General features: G+C 39.3%; 2 protein-coding genes across 3 annotated transcripts in view; one reads left to right on the forward strand and one right to left on the reverse strand.

Annotated features, from left to right (window-relative positions):
• Positions 1 to 1,042, forward strand: part of LOC122252988 (small integral membrane protein 13) — a 15,659-nt gene extending 14,617 nt beyond the window's left edge. For both annotated transcript variants that reach the window (XM_086534252.1, XM_086534253.1), the window contains exon 3: positions 1 to 1,042. This exon is cut by the window's left edge and continues 62 nt beyond it. The gene's annotated coding sequence lies outside the window, so the exon portion shown is untranslated.
• Positions 1,043 to 3,569: 2,527 nt separating this feature from the next.
• TER94 (Transitional endoplasmic reticulum ATPase TER94) overlaps positions 3,570 to 12,500 on the reverse strand; it is a 9,847-nt gene continuing 916 nt past the window's right edge. Inside the window, exons 2-15 of the mRNA XM_043015729.2 lie at positions 9,427 to 9,661; positions 9,151 to 9,285; positions 8,802 to 8,981; positions 8,435 to 8,576; positions 7,893 to 8,119; positions 7,351 to 7,531; positions 6,946 to 7,139; positions 6,585 to 6,734; positions 6,328 to 6,424; positions 5,966 to 6,093; positions 5,660 to 5,773; positions 5,314 to 5,508; positions 5,017 to 5,172; positions 3,570 to 4,800 (exon numbers count right to left, since the gene is read on the reverse strand). Of these exons, the coding sequence (XP_042871663.1) occupies positions 4,561 to 4,800; positions 5,017 to 5,172; positions 5,314 to 5,508; positions 5,660 to 5,773; positions 5,966 to 6,093; positions 6,328 to 6,424; positions 6,585 to 6,734; positions 6,946 to 7,139; positions 7,351 to 7,531; positions 7,893 to 8,119; positions 8,435 to 8,576; positions 8,802 to 8,981; positions 9,151 to 9,285; positions 9,427 to 9,661 (2,374 nt within the window). The 3' untranslated portion in view covers positions 3,570 to 4,560. The remainder of the gene's footprint in view (positions 4,801 to 5,016; positions 5,173 to 5,313; positions 5,509 to 5,659; positions 5,774 to 5,965; positions 6,094 to 6,327; positions 6,425 to 6,584; positions 6,735 to 6,945; positions 7,140 to 7,350; positions 7,532 to 7,892; positions 8,120 to 8,434; positions 8,577 to 8,801; positions 8,982 to 9,150; positions 9,286 to 9,426; positions 9,662 to 12,500) is intronic.

Genomic DNA, 12,500 nt, shown 5'->3' on the forward strand with positions numbered 1-12,500 from the left:
CACGATGAAGTGCTTTACACCAACAATTACCAGTCCATTGCTCAAGCCATACGACCGCGTTCCCCAACGGCGGAAAAGGTTCACCACAACGCTAAAAGGACAGTAGGATTGGGTGCAGTGATCCTGCGAATGAATTTGCCTGCCTCTTGTGTCATCAAATTGATTTTATGGAAGGGTCTCTGTTGATTTGATTTACTGTAGATTACCACGTCCTCTCCTTGCATCGCCTACGTAAGAACAAATATGCATAGTTTTCCGATTTTGTTGTTTGTTTTTCTATGATTTCTTGCAATCTCTTTTTCCTCTCTCTAGTCCCCCAAAGAGGAAAAGAGAAAGTAAAACTACACATTTTGCAGTATAAAGCAAATTTATGGTTGAAAGTAGATTTGAATTATAGATATATTTATATGAAGAATAACAAAGGAAGTGCTGGTAACTCTTTGATAAGGCTAAATATGATAAGAATTCCCTAACGACAATTTAATCATGATTCGAGACAGTTGATTGTATGAACATGTCATAATACAAGAAACACCAAACAAAAACAAACAAAATCCTGATGAATTTTGTACTCAAGAGATTATAATATACAAAAAGAATAAAAAGAAACTAACAGATAAAAAGAGAGATTACTCAAAGCAATTGTATTTCTATGGTTGCCCCCACAGATGTTTTTTTTCTGAATGGGAAAAATCCTATTATTTAAGAATGATAAATGATGTTGTATTAGCTCTCTTGTTATATATTTTGTACATTTTCAGACATTTCATGTATACATAGACTGTGGTATATTTATTGATTTAGAGAGTGGAAACAAAGAATAAAATGCCCATTGTATTTTTGTATATTGTGAATCAAATTTGGGTATATATATGTAAGTGTAATATAGTCATTTGAGTTATGTTTTTTCCCCACTTTTATAGAGGGTTTGACAGTGTGTTATTTTTTGAGCTTACGAAGTGGGCAATAATGCTGTAGAGTGAAGAATTTTGATTGTCGACCTTAGTATTTTTCTGTTTGAAAATAAAGCTGATGATTTTTATTCTTTGGTTTTCTTGTGCGGTGCTCATTTGACTTTGACTTTATAGTTTCATTTACCCGATCATTTATTTCTTGATACTAGGGGTTTTATTCATCCTTTTATGTATTTCCCTCTTTGACAATCGTAAAGGGTGTTTGCCACAAAACCTTGTTATTATTTCAGTGATATGAATAATCTGATCAATTTTTTTTTTGGCATCTTGTCATTCCTACATTATTAACCCATTCCCGACGGGGGATTTCTAGCCTAGAATGTCCAAATGCCGGGGCGTTCGAATTATTAGGCCTAAATCAATTGAATAGCCGGCACAATACTGTGCCGCCCGGCAACTGGGCTTTTGAATGCGCGGTACACATGCTGTACCACCCGTCCTGTGTGGGTTAAACACTGTTTCTTCTTCTTCATCTTAACTCTATCAACCTACTGCAGATGGGAATAGATTTGCTTGACCAGTCCCCAGGATGGCTACTAGTGCCACCCGTGCGAAACTTCACGCAACATATCGCGACCTCTTGTGCTCTTCCATTCACTCGTTTTGATACTATGATGTTTGTGATCAGCTTTCTTTGTGTTTTAAATTTTGTGAGACTCATATGTGCTATATGACAGGCTTTATCAATGTTGTAGTAGTCTAAATTGTAGTATAGGATCCATACCAACTCACCATGTTCTTTATGCTCAGTGTGATAAAGGTATTGCAGTTTTATGAAAGGACAAAGAACAACTATAGTTTTTTGTACTCGTGTACTTTCACAAACTAATGTGAAAGAAAGAACCCTCCACAGCCAAGATTACACAAAGATTTTGGGAAGAGGAAGTAAACCTGTGTTTAGGACTGCGAGTGCCACAGCAAATGCAGCCAGACTGGCACAGGGGCACATTGTAGACACTGGACATGGTCTGGGTCATTGTCCTCTTCTGACTCTGCCTGCATATCCTGCACTGCCGGTATTTAGAGCAGGAGTTCGGCATCTTGCTGTGAGGTGACTCTCTTTGAAAATAGTGCTTTCTGGAGACAGTGAATGGGTGCCATTTGTTCGTGTTGGTGCTAGGATTGAGAGGTGCCATCTGTGTTTGGGATTCTAGACTAAACCTATTTTGCTGAATATTATGGCAATTATAGTAATTATAATTGCAATGGTCATCATCAGTAACTAAATAGTACAATAAAGAGACACAGCAATCCAAGTCAAAAATGCTGTGAAGACTATTGTCATGTATGTCATGAAGCCTGCCATCAGCTAGTACATCATATATATATATCACGACATGTCCACAATGGGAGAGAGGCAGAGATATTAATCATAATAACAAACAATAATAATAATAAAAAATGATAAAATGTACAGAAATTTCAAATGCTTGATGTTAATGTGTACCAACATTTCATTCTTCATTTATTATGATCATCATTGTGCTTAGACAAACTTGTGTAAAAATGAAATATTGTCTTCGAATGAAGTAGTATGTGCAATATTGCTACTAGTAAAAAAAATGAGAGAAAAATATATACATATGTAATATGTTGCATGTACATCATAACTTGCATTAATTAAAATGAAATTTGATATTTTATCAACTTGAGATTTAAAATTTTGATTTACGTTCACTCACATTATTAATCAGATATAAACATGGAAGGATAAAATGTGCATTTCTTTAAAACTTTTTGTAATGAAAATTCTGACCCTATTGAGACTACTGGAAAATACCAAAGTGTAGGCAGTGTTGTTTACTGATTTCACTGCATTTTTAAAAAAGTATGTTCATCTGATCTTATCACAGAATTATAATTTATTTTAGTGAAACAAAAAGGAACAAGTGACATTGTGGCAAAATTTGAGAAAGATACCTTGTACACTTCAATAGAATTAACCAAAGAAATAGAAGATACATCATAGCAAAATTTTCAATGAGTGGTTATACGGTTTTCATGTTACAAATGCCAGGCACTTTTAACATTACCGCTTGAATGGCTTATGTTTAAAACAAGCCTCATTTTTATGATTTGCTTCCCTCTTAGAAGAGGCTTTCTGGAACACCATAGATGAAAATGTGTACTAGGCAGAGCAGCTTTGGAAAATTTAAAGTAAATTGTATTTTTCATCCAAATATATGGATTTTAGTTTGAGAATCAAAGTATATACAAAGCCAGTATGAAAATGAAGTGTAATTAAAAATTTGGAAATGAGAACATGGCATACAATCATGTATCCATTTGCCCTCTTAATTCGTTTTTGGAGTCTACTTACACAAACGTACACTTAACATCTTGATACTTAGAATTTTGTGACTGACATATCTAGTTTCCATCAGATAATGGGGCTCTTATTTCTTTTTCGTTTATTATTACCTTCATGGATGCTATAGCATTTTTTTCATCATTCACTATTACAAAAAAGTCTGAGAATGCCAGACAAATCATATTTTTTAGTAACTAAGAAAGCTTACAAGACCTTTAATCACACTACATCTTTAATTCTCTACTTTTCTTTATACAAATGAAAAGAAAAAGAAAAATCCACACTTCCAGTCAGACTTCTGTTTATTGTGTAAGAAAAGGGAAGTATACATATTTAACATTTACACATGGGGAATAGAGTACATTCACCACATTCAAGCTCCATGCCAAAATTCCAAATCCACAAAAATACAGATTTTCATGGAGCTGAAAAAAAAAAGAAAAAAAGAAAAAGAAAAAAAAAATCCCAAGTGCATTTGGTAATTATGGCCTTTCAGTTTTGCTATCGACTCTAAACAGTGCATTACTTGTATGGAATTTCCCTTGCACATCATACTAAAAATTATTTATAAATCCTTAATAAAAAATACCTAACTTATAAATTACAATGAGAGAGAGAGAGAGAGAGAGAGAGGAAATGAACAAAATAATAATAATGAAAAACAAACTCTGCCTAAGAAGGAAATAAAGCTAGATCGCTCTAAGTTAGAATGCATCAAAGCACATTCATCACATCTACTCCTTTTTTTTTTGACTAGCCCGTACCTTTTTCACTGGGGCTTTCGCGGACAACGGCCGCCACTCAATACTTGATACCTTTTTCTCCAATAACTGATATATTTTTTTTCTTTTGATATTTTTTGTTTTTCCTTAATCTCACCAAGAAGAGACTTGTGCCCAATTCAGCACAATAGAACAAGACTAATCTATTAGCTGGGAAACCAAATACGGAGATAAATGGACATCAATCCTGAAAGTGTTTACATCTTGGAAAAAATGGTTTGATGATTCGTCAGTTGATTTCGTTACTGCTCGAGTGTGAAGAGGGGATTTTATAAATATATACCTGTATGTCCCCTTTTTATTGTTTCGGACAAACAAAAGTTACAATGACGTGTTCCTGAAATTCAAAACTCGGAGTTTCTCCCCTATGTTAAGGAATAGTCCACACATTCCACTCAGAATGATTCTAGTAATTTATGCCCTAAGTCAAGTCCTTCCTCACAAGCCCACCCCTTGGAGAGGAGCGGGAAAGGGAAAGGGATAGGGAGCCCCTTTAGGAGTAGAGGTCGTCGTCCTCGCCGTCGGCACCAAAGTTTCCTCCCTGGCCGCTGCCGCCCTGGCCTTGCTGGTCTGGGAATCTGAAGTTGGACCCAAGGCCTCGACTCTGCTGTAGCGTCTGTGAGAACATCTCGTATTTTCTGATGTCGTTGTCGGACACTGACCGGCGGGCAAACTTCATGGCCTCCTCGAAGTGGTCGCGAACGATTTCGGGTACAGGATCCTCCTCCTCCATCTGCCAAGGTAGACGGGGGTTGAGAAAATCAAACGGAAAAATGAACAGTACTTTTATCCATTCACAACAGCTCTCAGTCATACAAATGCAAGTCTTTCAGTACTTGACCCTTCTATGTATGTCCTATTTTGTAAATACTGCTTATATGTCATATCTCTATCTTGGCATGTGCAATTAATTACAATTATAGTGTATCACAAAAAATAAGTGACTTACGTCCATGGGATCTCCTGCTGCTCTTTCCCTCTCTCGGCGAATATCAGCCTCAATGGCTTGTCTGATGGCAAGTTTGCACGCACGCTGGCAAATTTCGGTCAAATCTGCACCTGAGAAACCATGAGTGACCTTGGCAAGGTAGTCCAAGTCAACACTCTGACAAGTGAGAGAAAAAAAGAATAGGTTAGTCTCTGGCTAAAAATTGTATATTAACAAAATATACAGTCGCATAATCCGCATAATCATCATTAGTGTAATTAGCACTACTCCACTGACTAGAGATAGTCTTTACAATACCTTTGCCACAGGAGACTTCCTCAGGCAAGCCTTCAGGATCTGTACACGTGATTTCTCATCAGGCAGAGGGATGTAGATGAGCTGATCTAGACGGCCAGGTCGGAGGATGGCTGGGTCAATGATGTCAGGTCGGTTGGTGGCACCAATGATGAACACGTTCTTCTTTGCTCCCATGCCGTCCATCTCAGTCAGGACCTGAAACAAACGTAGGGATTATACCTTGACCCTGGAAAGTGAATAGGTTGTGTCTAATTCTTTGTTTATACATTACTGAATAAAACAAGATCATTCCAAAATAAATTACTTTCCAGCCAATAATTGTACACAAAGAAGAAATTTCACTCACCTGGTTGATAACTCGGTCAGCTGCTCCACCAGCATCACCTGCAGAGCCACCTCGAGCCTTGGCAATACTGTCCAACTCATCAAAGAAGAGGACACAAGGAGCTGCTGAACGTGCCTGAGGGGAAGCAATGACATCTTAGTTGGGCTTCAGTCAGCATTGTTATTTGAATATAACACGTCTTATACAGCACAAATATTCCATACAGTGTTAAATAATTAACACTTGGAATAATAACTAAGATAAAAGGGGAAGAGGCTACATCCTGTATAGCCATAAATGTTGAGCTTGTTTCCAACACAAGCTTACCTTGTCAAACACATCCCTGACATTGGCTTCAGATTCACCAAACCACATAGTGAGGAGCTCTGGACCCTTGATGGAGATGAAGTTAGCCTGGCACTCATTGGCAATAGCCTTGGCTAGGAGGGTCTTACCTAAAAGGGGAAAGAAGTGGACATTATCACAATCTGGAGGTGACTTACTACTATTTAACTGAATTCAAAGTGGGTTCTTGGAAAGCTGTGATTTCAAATGACTAATTCATGAATCTCAAAAGATGAGCTTTTAAGAATTTTAGACAAGTTAACTTTATAAACAAATGGAAAGTAAAAAACATTACACTTAACCCTCAGAACAAACCCTAAATATATCTTAAATAAAATACATACCACAACCAGGAGGACCATAGAAGAGTACACCCTTGCTGGGGGTCATGCCGAACTTAAGGAATTTATCCGGATGTTCTACAGGGTATTGCACCAGCTCCTACAAGTACAAAAGCCGTGATCAGTAAATAATTGTTGTACTACTTAACTTCCATGAATTTCATTACACGATTACATAAATTTTCTTTCTAACCAGATATTCAAATCATACCAAGACAAAAGGGCGTCACAAAACAAAACAAAAAGGACGGCCAACCTACCTGCAATTCTCTCTTGACACTCTCGAGACCACCAATGTCGTTCCAAGTGGTGTTGGGCACTTCCACAACTGTCTCGCGCAGGGCTGATGGGGTGCTCTTACCCATGGCAAACCTGAAGTTGTCCATAGAGACAGCCAAGGAGTTCAGGACCTGCAGCAAAAAATTTAAAGCATTGAGGTATAGTTTACCTTGTTGACCCAAATTATTACTCGCAAAACAAAGTGTATAAATACATTCATTCATACTAATAATATATATCGTATATATGCCCCTATGTATATGATCATAGCTTTCCCCATATTTCTTACTTCTAACTCAAAAGAAAAACTTCCCTTTCACACAACACAACACAACATCCTACCTCAGCATCAATCTGGTCATCATCTAGATCTATGAGGTCCATCTTTTCTCTGATCTGCTGGAGCGCAGCCTCCGAGCACAGGGCGGCCAAGTCAGCGCCAACGTGGCCATGGGTCTCTGCTGCGATCTGTTCCAGGTCCACATCGTCCGAGAGCTTCATGTTCTTTGTGTGGATGCGCAAGATTTCCAGACGACCTAGGTGAAAGGAATAAATGATGGAAATGATATTAGAACCGGAGAACAAATCATGGAGGCAGGAGAGTATGGCAAGGAATTTTTATGTAATCATTAAATGAATATTCAGATATGGTTACTGTGGTTGTGGTGGAATGTCCTAAAACTTTAATAAAGGACACTGGCTAGATCAATAAGCGGGGGAAAAGGAGGGAAGGAGGGAGAAACATACCTGTAGTGTCTGGGATACTGATGTCAACCTCCCTGTCGAAGCGTCCAAATCGCCTGAGCGCCGGGTCGATGGAGTTGGGGCGGTTTGTGGCAGCCATGACAATGACGTGGGCTCGCTGCTTGAGGCCGTCCATCAGCGTCAAGAGCTGTGACACTATACGTCTTTCCACCTCACCATGTGTCTGAGAAGAGAATATTGTCAGGTATGTGTGATATGGATAAAAAGGGAAGGAAGAGAAAAAGGAACTCATGAAAAGAAGGCCAAACTCTAAGAAATAACCATAAATTAAAACTATCTACTTATATGAATTGTACATGAAATCTCTAACCAAGGAAGTTCTAAGATTCACACAGAAAAAACCCTCTCCTTGATACTCTTGGAGAAAGATGGGAAGAATTTTTTTTGATCTCTTTAAACTCAAAAAATAAGTTAAATATTCAATTCAAAATGCATTTAAAAATTTGATAATGAGAGTATATCATCATCAAGCTTTTAAAAGTTCAAGTAACTGAAAGAAACTGGAAAATTAGAGAGCCACCTACCTTTTCACGCTTGGGTGCAATGGCGTCGATCTCATCAATGAAGATGATGGCAGGGGCATTCTTCTCAGCCTCTTCAAAGGCCTTGCGAAGGTTGCTCTCAGACTCGCCAGCAAGCTTGGACATGATCTCTGGTCCATTGATGAGGAAGAAGAATGCTCCCGTCTCGTTAGCAACTGCACGGGCAATGAGGGTCTTACCGGTACCAGGGGGACCATAAAGAAGGATACCTGAGGGTAATTGAGAAATATACATATAAATACATCCACACTAAAACAAATCTTATTATAGTCATAACTGCACTTCATGTTGAGTTACTTGCAAATTATTTCTCCACATCTTCTGATACATCAATCAATAAATCAATAATTCCAATCTATTAGCTTTTAGTGCTAATATTGCTTCTGAGAGTGACAATGGTGGCAAGGACCCCTTTCCCTTATCCTGCCAGCGACAGAAGAACCCCTCCTGTCACCCATATTTCTTCCCTCTTGGCCCTGCATTGTCCTTGCCCTTTAGACAAAACACTGGAGACATGCACGTACCTCTTGGGGGCTTGACGCCGATGGCCTTGAAGAGCGAGGGGTGACGGAGGGGAAGCTCCACCATCTCCTTGATCTGTGCCAACTGTTTGCGGCAGCCACCAATGTCATCGTAGCCCACCTCGTTCAGCTGCTCCTCCTCTTCCTGTGTTGGTGGATTGGGGATTTTACGTTACTTTTCACATTGGGCAGGTGAACCAATTTTGCAGGATGTGTGCCTTGTGTATGTAAAGCATATTCTCATTTCTTGCAAACTCATCAATATTAAACTTTTCTAACCTTTTTGATAATGAAAATAATAATGACAATAATAACTATTATAATATTAATAATAATTATTTCCAAAAGAAGAAGAAAATAGGCAACTAACCTCTCGCTTGACTGGCTCTCCCTCACAGTAGATAACAGTGTCTTGGGAAACAATGCAATAGGGTGCAGGATCTGTCTCCACCACTTTGAACTCGACTGCCCTCATACCACCGCGCACCAGGAACAAGTCACCCTTGTGGATGGGTCTGTAAGCTTCCAGGAAGTAGGGTTTCAAATACACCTGTAGAAATGAAGGAACAAGTATTATTTGATGCTGGAGATCCATTTTTGGCCATTATTAAGCCCAGGGTATGTGATTTCTCCAAGATGAGCCCAAGTTCTCAGATTATTCCAGTCTGATCGAACATCTACAACTTGTCAGCACGAGCCCAAAGTCCAGTTCCACCCACCTCAAAGATGTTTCCTGTGAGGCCTTCAACAGTGTCGTCGATGGGCAGGACATGGATGCGCTTGCCATACTTAACGTCTGGACACGGCTGGATGGACACGATGTCACCCAGGCGGATGCGAAGGTTGTTTCTGACCTGTGTAGTGGAGGGGAGGAGAAAGGAGTGGGGGTGAGTGGGTGCATTTCTTTTACACTTGATTTGCATACTTTCATACATGCATGTACAACCATACACATGTGACTAGTATATCTACCAGAAAGAGAGAGAGAAACATACCACGCGGTTCATGCGAATCTTGTCATCCTGCATGGTGTCGTCTGAGAGCACAATGCAGACAGTCTGTTTGCGCTTCTTGCCCTTGAGCAGGACTGTGTCGCCACGGAAGAGCTGAAGCTCGTCCATCTTGGCCTGGCTGAGTGCCACCACAGAGTTGTCATCGTTGACAGCATCCTCAACGATGAGCCGGTTGGGCTTCTTCTTCTCCTTAAGAATGGCAGTAGATAAGTCGTCCCTGTAGAGAAAGAGGGGGGAGTCACGTTAGTGAAACTTTGCGGGTCTGGAGATGTGCCACACACAACTGGGTAAAAATTCAACCAATAAGGACCGTCATTCCTCAGCCACTTTTGTCCCTAAGCCACAATTCCAAAATTTTCAGCATTTACCAAGGGTATGTTTAGTCCTTAATCCGTTAGCTAAATATCACGTCTAGTGGTTTTTGGGCCACACGCTGGGGACACGTTATTTTGTCCAGCCCGGCGCCCGAGAATCTCAACGCATTAGGCTTATACGTTCGAAAGTCCCAGCATTTTGGTCTTTTTAAGCCGAAATATCCCCGTCGGAAATGGGTTAATGTTGGAAGAGCTTACTTGTATATACACCATAGTGTTTTATATTGGTAGTTTAATCAATAAAAATAAATACAAAATAAATAAATAAACATTCATAACTTGTATAGCAAATAAAATGCTAAATACATCAAAAAAAGAAAAACAGCAACTACATGAACAAAGCCATCACACAACTATGCACAGGGTGATGAAGAAGTTCTAGGGAATGGGTCAGGGGATAAGGTCGGTGGGTTTTGTCGTCTCTCATGTTTGGAGGGGGTACAGAGGGATGATTGGAAGGGGGAGAAGCAATCCAATCACACACGAGAAGGCCCAGTCATGTAACATGAAGTATAGGTTAGGGTGGTTCTTTTGTGGCCTTGAGGCTGGAAGGAGGATGCCACACAGTACAGATTTTCCTGGTATACACACTCACTACATCCTATTCAAACAGAAAATAAAAAAAGCCTGCTAGCCCCTAGCTGTGTAACTTGGGCATCATAACAAAAGTATAACTTTGCTAATGCATCATATATATATAATCTAGAGAGTAATAGAATTCAAACATCATAAGTTGCCGAGCTCAGGCTGAACAAAAGATGCTTATGTGCGCCTTCTGAGATGCTATTCCGAGTGCCTATGTGTATAAGTTTGATTTTCAATTATCTTGAAAACATTATGAAGCCTAACGAAGAAATCTGATAATCCTGAATAGAGACACTTTTGATTGTATTTTTCACTTGACACACAATGCTCTGCATTTATGCATTTTCATTTATATTTCACCTACTTTAATGGTATGGATATGGGATTAACACAATGTTCATGGAACAGATTTTTTCTGCAGTTTCATCACGTCTGAGCAATTATGTGGGGCTGAGGTATTTACTGATTGGGCGAGAGAGCATTTACAGGGTTTAATACACTTATTTTTTTGCTCCACACAACTTCATTATGTTCCATTAGTAACAACTCACTTTATGATATGTATATCTGGTTATATCTCAATCTGTAATCAAAGCTGGTGACTGGCAAACAGAAACACAGGTGACAAGATAAGTGAAACAAGATGTAAAAAGATACTAATAGCACAAAAACTATAATCAAATTGTATATTCCTTTTATTCTAAAATTCTTTGTTCAGAAATGAGGAGAACTTTTGTTCATGATCCACAAATTTCTCGTGTCTGGACACAAAATAGCCAACTGTTAATTGCTCCTCTGATGGATAAAATCAGACTGACCAATCTTATTTTATTGAGGTTTAAAGTTCGTAACTCACCATCTTTATTGGATTGTGTGCAAGTCAAGCTCATGTAAATGAAGCTTCCGAACATCAATCTTTGCTCAGGTTTCTCATTTTTTAAATTTCCGTATAATTACAAAGTATGAATCTTGGATGGAATTTTTAGTTTTCCCGCTTTCTCTGTACTGTAATCAACAAAACCTGGCTTGGGGTTTTGGTTACCCACTCTTTCACTTACAGTTAACAAGAATTTCATTAACCCATTAGCAGCGGATGGCATGATTTGGTGCAAAGGCAGAGTCGGTGATAGACGCGGATGGCACCATGCCAGACATGTAATTCAGCTATCCTACTGCACAGACCTTTTTTTAATACCGCGACCAATGGGTTAACATCCTCACATCCCACCACCCAGATATGCTGGATTCCCAGTAGTGCCCTTAACCCATTCGCGCTGGTTGACTTGCTATCACGTATAATGTTTTTTGGGTCAGGCAACTGGGACGAGATATTTAGTCAAGGCCAGTGCGCCGGGTGATAGCACTCGCTCACGGCTAGTGCAGCTGAGAATCCTGAGGCGTTAGGTTTGTGTATTAGAATATCCCGGCATTTCGACCATTTAAAGGCAAAATAGCCTTGTTGTGAATGGGTTAAGCTTGTTACCTCTAAAATTAGGGGCTTAGGCTTTGGAATGTGGTACTGGGTTCAAGAATCTGTATAAAGTAAAAATATGATGACAAACACCTAATCATGCCAACAAATCTATTTTCTCAAGACAAAGTCCAACAAACCATCATGTTTTGTTCTCTAAAAAAAAAGAACTTGAAGACCTCCCTAGTATCTTTCTATTGAAATAAGGAACCAGTATAAGATTGGTCTTGCCAAATATTCATAGAGGGGTTTAATGGCCTTTCTCCCGAGTGCAAGACTTAGAGGCCACGATACTGTCCTATTCTGAACAAAAACTGTGCAAGATGATAGTGGCACCGAATTAAATGATTGCCGTGGACCTACATCACATTCTAGCAAGAAAAAGCTTTGGCTGGTCCCTCGTTTGCCGCGGAGGTCTTCAATCTCTGACTTGCCTAGGCATGCATGATGGAGGTGTGTTGGCTTCTGCTTCAGCACTAAATCACGGGTGCTACATCAATCAGCACAAAGCTAGGGGTAGATGTACAGGTATCTTGAACTATACAGAAATTAGATGTATTTTCTAGATGATTAACACTATAAATATATTTTTTCTGAGTGCACCTCTTTAACATGATAGTCTAAAA

The sequence above is a fragment of the Penaeus japonicus genome, unplaced genomic scaffold (genome assembly GCF_977035675.1).
Source record: "Penaeus japonicus unplaced genomic scaffold, GWHDUDI00000001_assembly GWHDUDI00000040, whole genome shotgun sequence".
In the NCBI taxonomy this organism is placed as follows: Eukaryota; Metazoa; Arthropoda; class Malacostraca; order Decapoda; family Penaeidae; genus Penaeus; species Penaeus japonicus.